Raw genomic sequence first — 19,761 nt, 5'->3', positions numbered from 1 at the left:
CTTTTTCCTTCCATCATCTCTCCCAAACCTTCACACTAGTAACCAAGCTCCTGATAAGCAGTTTTCTACAAATGGATCTCTAGTAAGGGTTTATAGCCATGCATTTTAATGTCTGCAAATGATCTGTTTTCATACTAAATGAGCTCTATGTTATTGCAAAAATAAATAAAGCTCAAATGAAACACGGAGTGAGCAGCAAAGACCAAGTGTTCACCAGCAGAGTGTGGAGGGCATTATACTACAAGTCTGCCAAGTGCACCACCATCTTAGATAGCACCCAGAAGGATTTTAACAATTTGTTTCTAAAAAAGCCAAATGTACAATTTTTTAAAAGACATTTAAGGAAAGTCTTCAAAAGGAACAGTGAAACAAACACTGTTTACTGGTTCCCAGGGCGACCACAGGGCTGCCAGATTAGGTGTCTGTCACTGAGATACAAAGCCTCTCTTATTTAGGTTTTTTTAAGTCCATGTCTGTAGTGACAAAATATTAATATCTTCCAGGCTTTTGCAAGGGAGGTAGGATGGGATTTAAAATAAGCTATTTTCTGTCTGGGTCGTAGAGACCTAGGGATGGTAACACAGTTACCACTAATTGGTACAGTTGGCAGGAAGCTCCGTACAGAGGCCAGGGATGGAACCGGTCCTAAAAACTGATCTCACCCCCCAGATTTGGTCCTTCCAAGAAAGGGGACAAGGCACATCCGCAGAGTCGCACGGAGGAAGCTTACAAAGCTGTTGCTAGCGAGGGCTATTCCTATTCTCGGGATAGGGGAATTCTACCTCCAGTGCGGTACGCAGTAAACTCACTAAGAAGCCATTGTGAGCAATCCAACTGACTGAACACCCGTGACTACTTTGTATTCGGACTCGGCACAGACAGAAGTTACCGTGCAACAGCCTCAGACAAAGCAAGGAAGAACCAGTCGCCTCCAAATCCCAATTTACCAAGGTCTCCACTGAGCAGTGCCTCAGCCAGGGGCGGATTGCGTTCTTTCAGCAGGGACAGCTCGTGGGGATTGGCAAGCAACATGTCCCGTAACAGCGCCGGATTGTCCAAGCCCTGCAGGGACGGTGGTGTACCCGGGGGCGATGGGCGAGGATGCTGCGCTGGCAGCTGCTGTGGCTGCAGCTGGGCCGACGTCCCAGGCACTGTAATGCTGCTGAAGTCTATCCTGGGCAGACCTTAAGGGAAAACGAGGTAACAGTTTGACCATTTCACCTTCTCAATTGCTGTGGACAATGCAGTCAGAAGCGGTGGAATGGCTGAACACGCTACACGAATATTTCATTTACACAACAATTCATGTCTGAGCTCCACTGTATCACCAACGTATTCAGGCTAGTGGGTTAGGAATACCATTACATATTTATGTAATGGATCTAGTCACACATCTGGCCCATTTTCCTGTGAAACTCACTTAACCCCCTCCGACACAATTTTTCAACTCAGATATGCATACCACCAATCTACCTCACAAGGGGGTTGTGAGGCTTAACAGCGCCTGTAAAGCACTTCTGAATTCCTCAGATGAAAGGAGATATGGTAGTGAAAAAATATTACCGAAGCCCTGCATTGCAGCCACCAATCTTCCAGCTGAGGCAGAGCTGGGACTTTACAGCCATTCCCCTGCTATAAGCTGCGGTCAACATTTCCTTTGTTAAGGGATACAATTGTAACAGGAACTCTTAGGACTAAGAATTATAAGGGGGAAGTAGGACTCCAATTCCATACTATGGGGCTTGAGGAATCTTTTGAATAAATATTGCATCACATAATTGGTCTGCTAAGATTCAGCTTCTCTGTGCATTAGTCACGAGATGTACTCGGAGCACACATTGCAACAGTCCTCTAATGTGTCGGAGCAGCACAGACTGCCTATTATTGCACCATTATACTGAATGGGAGGGAACAGGAAGCCCTATGAAAATCCACATGCATTCACAGAAGCTGCTTTTATGAACAAATTATTTTGGGCACTTTTCTCCCACCCCCAAACAGCAAACTAAATCATGCCTACCCATGGACTAAAGCATCACTGCAAGAAGTAAACCCTTTAAGTAATCAAAGCAAAGAAAAAGCCCACCCCCAAACAAAAACAGTTTTTCCTGATGAGGATGGCTATTGTGAAGTTTTTCAAGCACTTGTATGAAGTGTGTTACACATATAAAGTAGTGTTTTGGTGTATTTATTTACTAATGAACCAACTTTCTGCCCCAAGTAAATGTTCTATCACCAAGGTATTAACTCTCTGAAAAAGGGGACGTTTTAAATTTAATACATTAGTAGATCCTTGACAGGACAGCATTAGTTAAGTTTCACACACACCAATAAATAAAACCTCCAGAGCATTAAAAGGCTAAACAGCCACAATTTAAAGGTAATCTTTTGGGTACAGCAAGGGGGGCTGCAAGCCAACAGCAGGTAGCCCAGCGAGCTAGTCTGAAGAGTTTCTCACCTGGAAACTGGACTGGAGGCCGTGGCTCCGCATTCTCCTTTTGCCGTAAAATCACCACATCCCCATCTTTCAAGCCATACGAGGCCAATGATCTGTGGTTGTCAGTTAGAGGCCTCTCGGCATAGACAATCTGTATATAGGGAGAGAGACAGTGTGACAGGAAACAAGCTTATACATGGCACAAAGTGGACTGACAGCAAGACCCTAAATGGTGATTTTACTTAGGAACGTTAAATCTGATTCACTATACATTTCAAGATGAATCCAAAAGAATTACTGGTAAGTGTGCAATTCTCAAGAGACTGCTGCAAATCAAGTGCCCTGTGCACTAGGCAGATAGGTCCCAAGAGGAGTACTCAGTACTCCACAGAGAATTATTCTTACAGGAAACCAACATGGTTTCACAGTACATAGCATTTCTGAGAAGGGCTGGTTAAGGAATAAGAATGGAAGATTTTAGAGCAGCTTTGGATAAGGCCCTGATCTCTACATATTCCCATATAAACCTGGAATCACCTTCAGCCAAAACTCTACTGTCTGCCTGCTTCCTAAATTGTGATCTCCCATCATAAAAATGACAGCTGCAATAACTTTGAAATACGAATTTCAAGGCAGAAGTGTTGAATACTGGACAGGATAGGAGGACATGAGGTCTTCAGTGGAATTCTGATTTCAGCCTTGAATATGTAGCCATGACTCTCCATAACATCCAGTTTTACAGAACTTACATTACCATTAACTTATGTCAATGCACAACAAATTCTAAAGTCAGAAGAGACCAAAAGATCATCCAGCCTGACCCCCTGTATATCACAGGCCACCAACACCATCCACACACTAAATCCAACAACTGAAATTAGACCAAAGCATTACAGCCCACTGGAGACTAGACTGTGTGCCACAGGCAGAGAATAAGAGGGACTAAGGGGCACCACTGCCCAAGGCCCCTGCAATGGTAGGGAAATGAATAAGATGTACCCAGATAATCCTAGCAAGTGACACACTCTCTCACGCCACAGAGAAAGGCAAAAATACTCTCTAGTCACTGTCAATCTGACCTGGAGGAAAATTCCTCCCCAACCCCAAATATGATAATCAGTTAGACTCTGAGCCATCTCTGACTGTTTCCACAATTGCTATTAGCAAATATCTCAAAGGCCATGTGTCATAGTATGGAACCTCATTGTATCATCCCCTCCATAAACTTATCAGTCTTGAAACAAGTTAGGTTGCACTAACTACTCCCTTTGGAAGGGTCTTCTAGAACTTCACTCCTCTGATGGTTAGAAACCTTCATCTAATTTCAAGACTAAACTTGGTGAAGACCAGTTGATATCCATTTGTTCTTGTGCCAGCATTGGCCCTAAATAACTCCTCTCCCACCCTGGTGTTTATCACTCTGATGTATTTATAGAGAGCAACCATCTCTCTCCAGAGCCTTCATTTTGTTAGGCTAAACAACCCAAGCTCCAAGTCTCCTCTCGTAAGGTAAGTTCTCTGTTTCTCTAATCATCCTAGCAGCCCTTCTCTGCACTTGTTCCAGTTTGAATTCATCTCTCAAACACGGGAGACCAGAATTGCAAGCAGTATTCCAGATGAGGTCCTCCAGTTAATATCAGAGAAATTAAAGTCTCCTATAATCACACAATTCCCAGTAGTATTTCTTTCATTGGTCTATCCATATCCAAATCAGATCCTGGGGGTCTGTAACAGATCCCAAGCACTGTTCCAGGGGAGTTTGTTTCCATTTTTCTCCAAAATGATTTTGACCCAAACATTCCATTCCATCACTCCCAAGTTCTTTACAGTCTACCTCATCATTAACATACAATGCTACTACACCATGTTTATCTTTATTTCTGTCTTTCCTGACCAGCACATACCCTTCAAAACCTGTACTCAAGTCATGACTACTATTCCACCACATTTCCATTAACCCTATAATATCTGGTTTCACCTCCTGCACCAGTAGTTCTAGTTCTTCCTGTTTGCAACCCAGGCTCCTTGCATTGGAGTACAGACATCTTAGCTGTTTCACTTGGCCTTACCCAGGTTCTTCATCTGATAAGGCACAATCATTTTACTGCCAGCATACCCTACCTGCCAGTGCCAGTACCAATGACAGTAATAATCTTTCCTCTTGTTGTCCATTCTCCTTCTCTCTATCCGCTTACTTGATTTCCCTCCTGCTAAATATCAGAATCAGGTGTGGGGATTATATGACCACCTCCAAAACATTTTCACCAAATTCCTAATTTAAAGCTCATTTAATCAACTATGCCAGCCTCCATCCCAGAAGTCTACTACCCTCTCTACTCAGGTGGAGTCCATCTCATGAGAGCAGCCCTCTGTCCGTGAATGCTCCCAGTGGTCGAACATCCCAAAGCTCTCCTTGTAGCACCACTACCTGAGCCATCTGATGATCATCATAATCTTGTCTTTCCTTTGCTCTCCTCCTCTATGGACACTGAAGATCTCCCACTGAAGATCACTTAAACCTCCATTTCTTAAGCATCTTCCCCAGCTTGGTGCAGTCTTCCTTGATGTGTCCCAGTGAGAATCTAGCAGCATCATTTGTTCCCATGTGAAAGACGATAAATGGTTTCTTTCCTGCTCCCCTTAGGATCCTCTTCAGTCTCACGTCCACATCTCATATCTTAGTCCTGGCAGACAGCACACCATCTGGTGACAGGCCTGTCTGTTCTTCTTAGTAGGGAGTCCCCAGTTGTGAAGACTGTTTCTTCCTGGTGTTGGTGTGAGTCTCCAGTCCTCCCTCTTCTGTTCTTTCTGGCTGCAAGTCTTCTTGTCATCTGTTCTCACTTGCAATCTTCTGCAAGTCATACTCTATCGTCCTGGAGCTCTGAATTCTGGATCGCCTCTTGTAGGACTAGCTACTCTACTCTTCTTCCTTGCTCTTTTGTTACTGTCTGCCTCTCCCCTTCATTTTCCAACTGAGCAAAACCTGTCCTTCAGCTCTATTTCTCCCTTGCTAGCTAGTCTTCTCCTATGCCTTGTTTTTGTAGTCACATTCTTCCATGGGCCACTTTCTTCATCCAGCGGTCTACTCTCACAGTTCTCTTGGCCAGCAGGCATCTGCAAGCATTGAGTTTTCCCTTCAACCTCCTCTCTCCATCATCTTCTGAAATTCTGTCTAAACTCAACCATAACTTCTAGCTGCATCTCCAAACATGGGATCTTCTCTTCCATCAGTTCTATTGGGCAGCACATCATACAAATGAAGCTCTTTCAGGTACCCTCTACTGCAGGGATAGGCAACCTATGGCATGCGTGCCAAAGGCGGTACGCAAGCTGATTTTCAGTGGCACTCACACTGCCCAGGTCCTGGCCACTGGTCCGGGGGGCTCTGCATTTTAAATGAAGCTTCTTAAACATTTTGAAAACCTTATTTACTTTACGTACAACAATAGTTCAGTTATTTATTATAGACTTATAGAAAGAGACCTTCTAAAAACGTTAAAATGTATCACTGGCACGCGAAACCTTAAATTAGAGTGAATAAATGAAGACTCGGCACACCACTTCTGAAAGGTTGCCGATCCCTGCTCTACAGAGTAACGTACATCCTGCACTTTCCACAACCTGTTACCTGTAGCGTTTTAAGTATAAACGAGCCCTTAGACAACTGGCCCCAAAGAGCCACCCCGTCAGCAGGGGTGTGAGGTGGCCTCTCCCTCCTTTGCAAGTCCAGGTAATGTCCATGCTGCACAGGTTGCTGCCACCCCCTCATTTACTCTCTCTCTCTCAAAGCTGAATGATGGGCAATCTAACTACACATAAAAAAGCTCCAAAGGACAGAATGAAAGAAAAAACAATGAGGGACGAACCAAAGTCAACGCATCTGATCTGAGTTAAGGAGCTGCATGCTCATTGGGGTCACTCACCCTTTTACACCCTTGGAAGACTCAAGGATGGGAAGGAGTGAGTGACACCAAATAACTATGCTCACGGCACAGTCATCTTGATTCCACAAGTGGCCATGTACAGAGGCTACTCAAAGAAGAATACAGGACCTTCTCATTCACTGTTAAATCTTTGCTGAGCAATGGGAAAGACCATCAGGTCTTTTGTGCAAATCAGGAGATATTAGGATTAACCATTGCAAGTACCCAAATTTCTCCTGTACTGTATTCTGGTTTATACTGCAGACTTGCAAGCTTACCTTAAAAATCATTTGCTTCTAAAATACCAGAATTTGAATACTGCTATTTCTAAAAACTGACTTTGCAGTCTCAGAATATTTCAGGCTCAGGAAGATAAAAAACCTGGAGCTGAATTTGAAATAGGATTGTCCAAAACATGAAGTAGGTGCTGCCAAAACAGATGCATGTTTCCAAAGCAGTTATTTTGTTAAACTATGAAAAGTTTTTCTTTTCAAAAATAAACCTGTTTAAAATTAAATCTGACTTTAATACAAAATATTTTAAATCCTAAATGTATTATAATCTCTTAAATCTTTTAAATTAAAAAAGTATGCTGAATTCATGTGCCTCTATCAAAAACTGAGTTAAAGGCTGCTTTGCTATGTAAAGAATCAGAGCAAACTCATCCATTTTGAGGTCAAGCTTTATAAATATGGCACAATAGGTCATATACTATTTTAATAAAAATATTTTACATGCTGTTGTGTGTGTTTAATTAAATTCCAGTTATCATCCCAATGCAGCTTGACATAATCATGAGCAAAAGGTTAATTATTTAGTAAATAAGCAGTATCAGTCACCATTTTCTAACATACTAAAAATGTGCAATTAATAAGAATCTAAAATATTAAGCTACATAATTGCTTAAATAAATGTATATAGTTATACCGTTGTATCCTTCTACATAGCAAAAAGAAGTACCAAACCTAGTGTAAAGGCTCTATTTAGTTGTAAATCAACATGCTTTAATGGTTATATCAGCAGAGAAGAAACAGTACAACAAACTCTTACTGGCATTATGAAACTTTGTTTGTGATGAGTCGATTTTCAAAGCAGCATCTCACATAACTAAACAGCCCACCCAGTGCTGCACCACATGAGTTAGTCATGCCACTGACGGGGGAAAAAAACAAGCTAGGAATAAACCTGACCTGCAGCTGTAAATCTTAAATGACAGTTTCTTCACATGGATATTCTGGGAGAAGCAACTTAATCAGTTTAAGACAGATTTAGCCTGTCTTCTTGCTTGGATTGGATTTTTAAACTTTCCACCTTAACAGCTCAAAGCATGAATTAAGCACACAGTAATTAAGCCATAACCCTCAGCAAAACAAATTAACACACTCTTAACCATCCTCCTTTACAGGCAAAATAAACCAATTTGATTTAGTTGCTTCCGCATGGTATGAAACATTACAAAAACAAACGCTGATAGGACAGCCCAGTACTAAGTCACTAGCTTCTCTGAAGCTGGGCAGTGCCCAAGATCCCCCAGCATTATGAAGTGCTCTCATTTTGCAAAGAATGCCTGACCAGGAAGGCAGGTAGCTTTCTGCTGTTTGATTGACAATACAGCAGGAATGCCTTTCCTTTAAAAGCAAGAACAAAAGCAGTACAGATATTAAACTCTACCAAACAAAACTATAACGTTTGTAAGTTAGAGTAACAGCCGTGTTAGTCTGCATTCGCAAAAAGAAAAGGAGGACTTGTGGCACCTTAGAGACTAACCAATTTATCTGAGCATAAGCTTTCATGAGCACTGATTCATGCTGCTGAAGTCTCATGCTAGAAGAGCTCCACCTGTGGTCAGTTCTAGCACCTGTACTACAATCTGTTTAATGAGTCTCTCGTCCATCAGCAGGTTGATGGCGCTGAAAGGCACTATATGCTCCCCTACCCTACCGTATTGATGACATTCCGTGCTGGGCCCCCGTGTACCATCACTGACCGCTCTCCATTCAGCTATGCCTACTTTAGCCTGCCACAGACCTTCCACAGGTCTAGGGGTTGCGAGCTGCCAGGCTTCATAACAGGTTAAGCGCACACCCAACTGATAGGCCTGGTACAGTCACGGTCTTGGTCGAACACTGGTACAGATCACCACCTAGCTCTTACACAGCACTTTTCGTCAGTAGATCTCAAAGTGTCTTACAAAGAGAGGTCAGTGACACTTCCTACTAGAGATCCCCAGGCAGCACATAAGTAAATCAAAATCTAGAATGAGAACTCTTACTCTAATTTTCAATAGGATATCAACCAGTTTTTGCCCCCCAAGTAATTGCAATCAAGAAAATGGATTAGCCATAAAAGTAGCATGCTTTAAAAATACTGAGAAGAATAGTGTCAGCAATGTAAAGAACTAGAGGTTGATGTAGTTATCTCAGCAGCACTGTACCGTGAGAAACAGAGTTCTGAGCTCCTGGGGCCACCCACATCAAGTAACTCGTGACTGGTACTCAGAGAACTGCTGATGGGTTCCAGACCTCCTTAGCTGAAGTGTTATGACAATGTGCAACCCAAGAGCAGGTCAGTAAATGGGGGTGGGTTAGTGGCTGAAGAAGGAAAGTAGATAAAATATTCATGATCCCAGAAGACTCCAAAACAGGTTCCCGCAGCATATTTTGTTCAGATTCTCCTCCCTTTCCAAATCCCTTTATGGGATGGAAGGTGCAATCTGTTAGCCAGACCAAATAAAAAAAAAATCACAAACTTGTTAGCAATCAAAAAGTGAATGGGAGGCAAAAATCTCACTATTCCCTTCACCTCTCTTGCCTTCTACTCCCCTCCACATGTTCTACTCGCTGCCTGCTCCACTTGCCTCCCTGTTCCTGGTGTCTCCTTTCCTCACAAGTGTTTTGTGTGTCATCCCTTTGTGCCGAGAACTTTGACTTTGTGCCACACAGCATCAACCATCTCCATTAAATCGTTCCTCACAGTGCATCCTTTTTAGTCAAGACTTTCAGCCCTCACTTTTCCCTGAACAGTAGTAAAATGAATTTTCAGAGTTCAATAAAGCACATACACATAATAAGAACATCAGTTTCTCATCACAACCATTGGCCTTCCCCACTTCCTTGGTTTATTCCCCACTGTGTAATGTCTAATATGAATTGCACCTTCCTTGGGGCAGGAGCCTGACAATTTTGCTTTTAAAGCAACATGCCTCTGATCATTGTAAAAAGAGAGCTATGATAAAAATAATGCAAGAACAAGACCCTGAGTTAAAAAACTATTTGTCAGTTTAAGCAAGCACAGTCTTTCTTTATTGGAAGCTGATTCTTGTCCTTAAGACAAGCTGATCTTCCAATAAGTAAAATACAAATGGTATTTATATAGTTTCTTCCTATGAAAGATTGCAAAATGCTCTACAGAAAGAGGGGCTGACTAGAAAGGATGTTATACAGATATGGGCCCAGCAAATACGTGGACAGAAAGGGAAAATGATGGACAATAAAGGAAAGAATGGAAGGAAGCAGGAATTAGCAAGGGACAGGTAAATGAAGCGAGGAGAGAAGCAGAGGCACTTCTGATGGTGTTTGGAGTCAACTGCAGGTTATTTGACCTAGATAACTGTGGAAGCTATTACATAAAACTTTAAAATTATTTGCTGAGAGGGGAAAAAATCCCAATGACAGAGCAGCACAAGCAAGAGAGTACACAACCAGCCATCATCTTAAAAGAGAGTCAGTGTTGTCACGTTATCATTATGCAAGTAGCTGGAGACACACAGCTGAAAAACTAGAGGTGTTTACACTACAGGCAGTACTTCGGGGGGGAGGGATAGCTCAGTGGTCTGAGCACTGTCCTGTTAAATCCAGGGTTGAGAGTTCAATCCTTGAGTGGGCCATTTAGGGATCTGGGGCAAAAATTGGGGATTGGTCCTGCTTTAAGCAGGGGGTTGGACTAGATGACCTCCTGAGGTCCCTTCCAACCCTGATATTCTATGATTCAGAAATTCAAGCCTCCAGTTGCAGGCATTTGTACATTCTCGCATGCGGAGAAGTTATGCTGGTCATTGGCAACAGGAAGAACAAGGGATATTCATGTTTTTGTAACCACAGCTTTCAGTGTTAACTGCTATTTATTGGTCATGGGTTCCTCTTCCCTTGCAGGCAAGGTGGAAGAACATGGACCAGGAGGGGCCTGGGACTCTGATTTTATTGTACCAGGACAAGTCTCATTTAAGAACATGTATCTGGTATTGATATTCATTCTCTGTATAAACATGGGTTGGCAGCAGCATAAAAAGAATGGGAATCTTTGCGATCCATCGTCTCTCGCTCCCCAGTGAGAAAAATGAAGAGTTTTCCCTAAGGAACTCCATGGGCCTTTGATTTTCTAATCTCATTTTAGACTGTGGTGGTTAGATCAGTGGACTAGATGACCTCCTGAGGTCCCCTCCAGCCCAGATATTCTATGATTTGATTCTGCAGTTACATGGCTTTCGAATAGGATGGTGTGCAGCATGCCCCGGGAAGCAGATAAGATATGGAGCTCTCCAGCATTAAGTAACTGGCATCAACTCACCCAAACTCAGAAGTGATCAAAAGTCAGCATTAAACCTTTATTGCAGGCATGGGAGCTGCACACAACATTTTCATGTTGTTTTTTAGATGTCCTTTATTATTATTATTCACATTTCTGTAGTGCTCGGATACCCAAATCAGGATCCCATTGCACTACATGGGCTGTATATAAAGACACGGTTCAGGTCCTGAAGAGCAAATGACTTGATCCCCTGGGATTTTTGCACATCTTAAAGTGTTGAACCAATTTCACTAAAACCTTGAGAGCAGTCAAGTTAAATACTGAGTTGTACAGGAAGCTAATAGAGAACAATAGCTCAGAAACAATAAGGCAACATGAAGGCTCAGATCTAGTAGCTTTTGGTGAGAAGTCTTAATTCCACCAGAAGTGGGGAGATTTCTTCTTTCCCCAAAATTACGAGACTATCTCGGGAGGCAAATTAAGTTTACAGCTGTGGCTTGATAGTGGCAACCACATCTTTTAAATCTACCCATTAGCATGCACACACAGGTCTGACTATTTGGAAAAACAAAAGGACAGGAATATTGGCTCTCTTTTAAAACTGTATTTCCAGGCCTTTTCCCAGTGAACATCCTGAAACTTTACCCTAAATAAAAATCGCAACAAACCAGCCCTAGTCGCCAATATATCTAGTGGCTGTTTGATGGCCTCCAGGAAATGAACTGAAGGCCCTAGTCTAGAACTCAGTGGACATGTGTCCACACCAGAGTGAATAAAAATCAATTAACAAAATTAAAAAATAAAAATCTGATTTTTTAATTTAAATCTAATTTTTTTGATAAAATGCTTTTTGAGGAAAAAACCTATCTAAAGATAGTTTTAATGAAGCTACATTATAGCTCAAAGATATCTCATCATGGAATAGGGATTATAAATTCTAATTCTATAGTATGAGACAATATATTCATGTAATGTTTAAGAAAAGTTTTGTAAATGAGTTCCAATAGTTCATGGATTAGGGACCCAAATTTATGGGGTTCCAGGGGCTTCTGTATAGATTATTTAGGTTAATCTTTCTATCTACCCAATGGGACTCAGTGCTCAGTCTAGAAGATACCATCAGAGATGCTTAGTTTTGCAGTTACCAAACTGTGGATTTGTGTCTCCAGAGATAAATTGCTTGTTAACAGCAAAAATGTTTTAAAATAAATAAATAAATATACAGAGGTGAGAAATAAAAGACCTCAACCCTATTGTCCCTCTCCAAATTTGTGTACACGGAGTCAATCCCTTACCTCTCTCTAAAAGTGTAAAGTTTCAAAAAGTTCAATGAATAGAAGATTGTTGGGGGCGGAATAGATCTGGACAAGGATAAGAAGTCTGGAGATAAATGTGAGAAGGGAGGAACAGTAGGCAGAAACAAAAGTGAAACTGTTTGAGCAGCATATTCCAGAAGTCTCAAGGTCTTCCTGAGTGTAGCTTTCATTGATTTGAGAGCTACCAGACCATTCTCACTAGAAGGGAAAACCTATGATGGCAGCAGGCGGTAAAAGAGACCCAGTTTGAGAATAAGAACCATTCAAGACAGATATGTTTTCTGATGTTTTAAAGAAAGTCACACCAGTGAACTGGAGGAAGTCACTTAAGCACTTGGATTCAGAGACTGTTGAAGTGATAATCTCACTTTTAACAGCAATAGCTTCTTCTGCTGATGTAGAAAGAATATTTTCTTCCTTTGGACTAATTCATTCCAAATTGAGAAATCGTTTGGGACCTGAAAAAGCAGGAAAGCTTGTTTTTCTTTTCCAGATTACGAACAAACAGGAAAATGAAGGTCAAGACGACTGAGTTAGCTGCAGAAGCCAATATTTTAAGTTTCTCATGTTGACCTGGCTGACAGAGTCAATTTAATTTTTGTTTTTTTTAAAACATTTCATTTAACTATTTTAGTTAAAAAACAATTTTAACAAAAACAAACCTGATTTTAAAAATCTTGAATGTTTAAATTCAAAAATTCATATGCTTGTTTCATTAAAATATTATGTTTGCTGTTGAAGAAAAAAATCCAGAATACATAAAGTTGTTGTTTTAGTTAAATAAAACAATTTAAATGTCTGTCTGATGATGTTCTCCTCCTAATACATCAGGGCAAGAAAATCCTCCAAATATTAATGATTCACCTGTTGAATTGGAGATAGTTCACCTCCCAGTGACTTCATAAATATCTGCTTCAATTACCTTTGGTAAATGAAATAACCAATCATTCATTTTCTGATACAGCTGTAAACCTAAATTGAAAAGTTTTAAAAATAAATCACTTAAAAAATGTATATAGTGTGTACCTTCTAAAAATGAAACCTACATCTATCTGAGTTGTGAAGAATATGTATTAAGGTTATAACAACCAACAAGAATGCACTTTTATGTAGAAATCCATAATTAAATCGAGTCTTCCTGACAAGTGATTTAAATCATGATTTAAATCAATTCAATTTACATCAAATCCACCCTGCCACACCACAAAACCATCCATCGTAACCAAGCTGCTTACCAGTTCTATTAAGTGGCATCTGAACTATACCTCCCAACCCAGTCACAAGGGACTGGGTGTGGAGGTATCTCACCCAGGGCTGAGATGAGTCAGAACTTGGGCACTGTGGGGGAAAAGCTTATTATACTGCTGCTGACCATATACTGAACCTGTTGCACAGAGAAACTGACATCAACCTCCAGGGCTGTCAGTCTAACACTCTTCACCAGCACTAATCTTCGAGCAGCCAGGTATGTGGTGCTGACTACAAAGCATCATGAGGGCTTCACACACTGGGGGTCTCCTGTGTCCTGGAACTGGAATTCTATGGATACAGGGTCCCATCGAGACCTAATGGGTGAACTGGGACAAGCTCTCAGAGAAAGGAACATACGCTATGGACTGTATCATTTTCTCAGAGTGGTTTAATCCTCTGTATTTAGATGATCAAAAAAAATGGCGTCAAGACACAGAATTGTGTCTTTTCAAAAACTATGCCAGAGCTTTATGATCTTGTTTTGAGGTATAAACCAGATCCGATTTGGTCAGATGGTGATTGGGGGGGTCCAAACACATATTGGAACTCTACCTCTTTCCTTGCCTGGCTTTATAATGATAGTCCTGTCAAGGATCCTGTTGTGATAAATGACTGTTGGTGCAACAACTGCTCCTGTCATCATGGAGGATACTATAACTGTGCCGAAAAATACAAGCCGGGCACCCTGCCACAGCACAAGTGGGAGATGTGCACGTCTACTGACAAAAGGTCTTGGGGCTATTAAAGCAACATGCAACTCAATGAGCTCATGAATGAATCAACTATTATCTCAGAACTAGTGCAGACTGTGAGTTCTGGAGGCAACGATCTTCTCAACGTGGGCCCCATAAAAGAATGGGTGATTGTTCCAATCTTTCAAGAAATGCTTCTGTCCCTTGGAAAATGGCCGTGTGTTAACGGGGAGGCAATTTATGCTTCTAAGCCATGGAGGGTGCAGATGGAGAACACCACAATCCATGCACGGTACACTTCTAAAGGACCAACTGTCTATGCCATCTTTCTGACCTGGCCAGAGGGTGTTGTGTTGAAGCTGTCTTCACTTATTCCACCTCCAAGCACAGAAGTGACTAATATGCACTTAAAATTTAAATTAAAGTTTTGGGCTGTATAAGTGTATTTTTGGAAAAAGACCAAAAAAGCAAAGGCAATAATCACAGATGCTCCATGTGCTTTGACAGGTGTGTCAAGCCTCTGATTTGGTGTTATGAGAAGAGAGAGAGACAGCAGATCAGATGTGGACAGAAATGACAAATGGACATCAGAGCTCAAATGCTAAATGGTGTGTAACCCTATCTTGGTGTGATATCTTGATATATACCCTACCTTGATATATACCCTATCTTGGTGGGATGGTGTGTAACCCTATCTTGGGTGGGTTGTATCCCTCCCTCTAACACACACCTAGCACTTGTTTTCTTCTTGTATTTTGGCAACACTTGTATAGCTTGTCACGTCAGCAAAGCCTTACCAAATTTGAACTGGATTGAGGTATACTCTATGAAAGTCCTAGACACCAGTTTTCATTTCAGCTGCCTCTCATGCCCAAAAGGAAAAAAGTGAAAACCTCATTCTCACACACCACAAACTGGTATTTCAGGCTTAACAAGGGGCGGGGACCAAGTCAACCTGATGTACTAAGTGTTAGAGGAAATCTAAGGGAATTCTCATCCTAAAATGCTACCCCATTTCCTTAACAGAATGAGGGAAAGGATGTTAATCAATTTCTTAGGTGGGCTGAGGTACCTATGCTTCCTAGTAGCAACTCTGAGATGTTTCCCTAGGCAGGCAGCTGGGAGGCCAGCCTCTTCACCCCAAAACTCTCACAATCCTCATCACTCTTAAAGGGCAGAGAAATCCTTGTTCCCCTTTCTCATCAGGGACTCAGATGGTTCTTGGAAACTAGACGGGGAGTCTCACCTGGCTTGCAGGTTTAAAATGGGGCAGTGGGAGACAGGGACACTGAAGAGACTGGTGTCTGGGAGAGACTGTTCTAGCAATGAAGTGGATTTGGTGGGTCTGAAGACCTTTCCCCAATGGAAGAAAAGGGTGTAAATGTTGCTGTCAGTGGATCCAAGACCACACCACCCAAGAACAGAATAGAGGAGTTTCTACTATGAGGGAGAGAGAGTCTCCAGGCTTTGCATCTCTGGGTCTGGGATGGTGAGGTGGAAGAGAGACTCTGGCTCCACTGATTGGAAGATGTGTCCTGAAGATAGGTGGAGGGAGCCTATGAATGTGGTGGAGAGTCACTTCTTGGGGAGATGAGGTCCCCTGCCTTTTGGCTACCAGGAGCCAGAGTGGAAGGGGTCACTCCCTAGATGAGATCCCATGCCACTCCTAAAAGAGAGGGGATGAAACCTAAGCTCCCCCCCAGCTGTTGGGTGGAAGAATGGAGGGCTAACAAGGCATGGCTGTCCCTTTACAAGGGAGGGGCCCCAGGTCCCCCAAAGATTGGAGATGGGGAGAGACCTACTCTCCAGGTTCCTTAATTCCACAACTGTCTCTCTGTCACAGAAACACTGGGGAGAGCCCCCTCCCAGAGGCTCCTCCGGCTCTTAGCCACGGGGATCATGGGGTGAGCCGAGCTCCCCCAGCACCTCATCTGACCCTGCTGCAGGGGTGCCAGGGAGAGGCAGAGACTAGGACACAGGGTCTCGCTCTCCCCGGGTCACTCCGTCCCTGAGAGGCTGGGAGAGGAGATGGGGCCCAGTCACTTTCCCTAGTATGTGTGAGTTTCTCTCTGCAAGTCCTCTCCAGGGCTGGGAGATAACTGTGGAGTCTCCCCAGCCTGGGGGGATGAGTGGGACGGGACTGGAGAGGGGGTCTCCGCAGGCTGGGGGGATGGGGGAAGCAGGGGCCCGGATGGGGGAAATGAGTGGGGTCTCCCAGCGGCAGGGGGCAAGGGGGCACAGTGGGAGAAGGGAGGGGGGGTGGATGAGAGAACCCAGTGGGAGAAGGAAGACGGAGTGGGAGGGGGGGATGAGGGGGTCTCCCGGCAGCAGGGGGATGAGGGGGCCAGGAAAGGGGGAGGAGGGGGTCTCCCCAGGATGGGGGAAGCGGGGGCCCGGATGGGGGGGATGAGTGGGGTTTCCCAGCGGCAGGGGGCAAGGGGGCACAGTGGGAGAAGGGGGGGGGGGGGGAATGAGAGAACCCAGTGGGAGAAGGAGGACGGAGTGGAAGGGGGGGATGAGGGGGTCTCCCCAGGCTGGGGGGGGGGGACGGGGGACCTGGCAGGGAAAGGGGGGGTGAGGGGGGTCTCCCCAGGCTGGGGGGGGGGACGGGGGACCTGGCAGGGAAAGGGGGGGTGAGGGGGGTCTCCCCAGGCTGGGGGGGGGGACGGGGGACCTGGCAGGGAAAGGGGGGGTGAGGGGGGTCTCCCCAGGCTGGGGGGGGGGACGGGGGACCTGGCAGGGAAAGGGGGGGTGAGGGGGGTCTCCCCAGGCTGGGGGGGGGGACGGGGGACCTGGCAGGGAAAGGGGGGGTGAGGGGGGTCTCCCCAGGCTGGGGGGGGGGACGGGGGACCTGGCAGGGAAAGGGGGGGTGAGGGGGGTCTCCCCAGGCTGGGGGGGGGGACGGGGGACCTGGCAGGGAAAGGGGGGGTGAGGGGGGTCTCCCCAGGCTGGGGGGGGGGGGGACGGGGGACCTGGCAGGGAAAGGGGGGGGTGAGGGGGGTCTCCCCAGGCTGGGGGGGGGGACGGGGGACCTGGCAGGGAAAGGGGGGGTGAGGGGGGTCTCCCCAGGCTGGGGGGGGGACGGGGGACCTGGCAGGGAAAGGGGGGGGTGAGGGGGGTCTCCCCAGGCTGGGGGGGGGGGGGGGGTCTCCTCACCTGGCTCTCGGCCGCGGGGATGCCGGACTCCAGCTCGCAGAGCGCCCGGAAGTTCTGCAGCTCGAAGTCGGCGTCCACCTGCAGGGAGAAGGTGAGCTCGGAGCGGTCCCGGCGCAGGCAGAACACGGTGAGCAGCATGGCCGGGCCGGGCCGGGCTCCGCCACCAGCCGCGCCGCCGCCCCGCGCCCGCTGCCGTAAAACCCCGCCCGGCCGGCAACTGTCGCGCCGCGGCCGGAAGTGACTCGGGCGGGGTCAGCTCAGTGCCCCGGCGCGGCGCCGCCCCGAGGAGCCCCCGGGACCCCCCACCCTGGGTGCGGAGCCGCTGCCGCCCGCTCGCCGGCCCCAGCCCCCTTGTGACTCGTCGGCCGGGGGGGCTCTGGCTGTCACTCCCCGCACCGGCCCCGGGGGCGCTCTGGCTGTCACGCCCCACATCAGGCCCCTCGTCACTCGCCGGCCGGGGGGGGCTCTGGCTGTCACTCCCCGCACCGGCCCCCTCGTCACTCGCCGGCCGGGGGGAGCCTCTGGGTGTCTCGCCCCCCACCGGCCCCCTCGTCACTCGCCGGCCGGGGGGGGCTCTGGGTGTCTCGCCCCCCACCGGCCCCCTTGTCACTCGCCGGCCGGGGGGGGCCTCTGGGTGTCTCGCCCCCCACCAGCCCCCTCGTCACTCGCCGGCCGGGGGGGGCTCTGGCTGTCACGCCCTGCACCGGCCCCCTTGTCACTCGCCGGCCGGGGGGGGCTCTGGGTGTCATGCCCCACATCAGGCCCCTTGTCACTCACCAGGCGGGGGGGGGGGCTCTGGGTCTCTCGCCCCCCACCGGCCCCCTTGACACTCGCCGGCCGGGGGGGCTCTAGCTGTCACGCCCCACGCCAGCCCCCTTGTCACTCGCCAGCCCGGGGGGGCTCTGGCTGTCATGTCCCTCACTGGCCCCCTTGTCACTCGCCGGCCGGGCACAGCGGTCCTGGTCCCTGCCCGTGGGAGTAGTGGGGTCTTCCCAGCCCCTCACCTGCCATGGCAAGGCCCGTCCAGCACCTCGTCAGCCTCCATTTTTCTCCCTGGGGCAGCGGGGGCAAGCCTGTCCTGCTCCAGAGATTTTTAATTCCTCGCTTGGCTTGAGTTTTACAGTATTTACAAGCTGGGCTGGAGGAGTGACCTTATACAAACCAAACCAAAGCCCAGCACAAAATAAATACACTTCCTGGCCCCCCTCCCAGTCTGTTGGTTTGTGATTTCCAGCCCTTCCCCCAAACAGAAGTAAACTTGCTTATTTCTACCTTTCTCTGCTAGGTTAAAGAGCCCTTTAGTACCTCAGCCTTATAACAGGAACCTCACTACAACCTTAACTCTTGAGATAGGGCCATCTCCCTACAATATGGCAAGATCCGTGTTTTATTTAGTCTGGAAAAGAGAAGACCGAGGGGAGACATAACAGTTTTCAAGTACATAAAGGATTATTACAAGGAGGAGGGAGAAAAAATTGTTTTTCTTAACCTTTGAGGATAGGACAAAAAGCAATGGGTTTAAATTGCAGCAAGGGAGGTTTAGGTTTGACATTAGGAAAAACTTAACAGTCAGGGTGGTTAAGCACTGGAATAAATTGCCGAGGGAGGTTGTGGAGTCTCCATCACTGGAGATTTTTAACAGCAGGTTAGACAAACACCTGTCAGGGATAGTCTAGAGATAATACTTAGCTCTGCCACGACTGCAGGGGACTAAACTAAATGACTTCTCGAGGTCCCTTTCAGTTCTATGATTCTATTTCATTGTCCCGTCTCAAATAGTTTCCCAAACACTCACAAGGCGTTTAGCTTCTGATATAGAGTTCATATGGCCAATTTAGAACCAGCCCTAGATTTATTGTAGGTAAAAAATGTGTTCCTCTCTAAGAAACCTCACATGACTGTAGTAGGAAGAGAGCCTGAGACATAAGCCCCTGTATCAGGCCTGGTATGAGGCAGGACCTGCTCACACAATCTGGCAAGAACAGGGCTATTGCAGAAATACACATTCCTAAGAAGTGCTAAGCACAGAGTACTTATGCAAACATCCTGATATCAAGTGGCACCAGAACATCCCCATATCAAGGATGGAACAAAAATATTCCGCAAGGATAACAGGAACATACTGACCCCCTCCTAAAAGAGAAGGTCAGGATGACTATGCAATAAAAATGTTTTGATCAAGCCAACATGTACAAGGTGATGGGTGATAACTAGCCATGTCTGGGGGCAGTAACTATGTCAGAGGCAGTATTAACTTGTTTGTATCAGGGTATAACTGTATCAGAGGCAGTATCTTTGTCCAGCCAAGGGGGGGGGGAACATGGAAGGTCCTGCCATTCACTGAGCTGCGTCCATTGTCACGGGCATACAGGTCTTAGTATCCCTGTAGAGTATGCCAGGTGCTATTATGGTGCTTTGTCGACAAACCTGGCCTGGTGCCTTCGTACCTTAATGGATCT

General features: G+C 46.0%; 1 protein-coding gene and 1 pseudogene across 6 annotated transcripts in view; one reads left to right on the top strand and one right to left on the bottom strand.

The window, feature by feature from the left end:
- Window positions 1-17,536, bottom strand: part of DDI2 (DNA damage inducible 1 homolog 2) — a 100,108-nt gene extending 82,572 nt beyond the window's left edge. For 2 of the 6 annotated variants that reach the window (XR_006286504.1, XM_043531938.1), the window contains exons 1-3: window positions 17,303-17,527; window positions 2,459-2,588; window positions 948-1,184 (exon numbers count right to left, since the gene is read on the bottom strand). Coding sequence is in view for 3 of the 6 variants with exons in the window: in XM_043531938.1 (XP_043387873.1) it covers window positions 948-1,184; window positions 2,459-2,588; window positions 17,303-17,440 (505 nt within the window). In the remaining 3 variants the exon portion in view is untranslated. Of the gene's footprint in view, window positions 1-947; window positions 1,185-2,458; window positions 2,589-17,302 lie in introns of all 6 variants that reach the window. The other 4 variants (XR_006286503.1, XR_006286505.1, XM_037880929.2 and 1 more) reach the window with 4 other exon arrangements.
- Window positions 12,421-14,586, top strand: LOC102939409 (annotated as a pseudogene).
- Window positions 17,537-19,761: the final 2,225 nt, after the last annotated feature.

This window comes from Chelonia mydas, chromosome 18, assembly GCF_015237465.2.
Source record: "Chelonia mydas isolate rCheMyd1 chromosome 18, rCheMyd1.pri.v2, whole genome shotgun sequence".
Lineage (NCBI taxonomy): Eukaryota > Metazoa > Chordata > Testudines > Cheloniidae > Chelonia > Chelonia mydas.
This window is presented reverse-complemented; position numbering and strand designations above follow the sequence as displayed.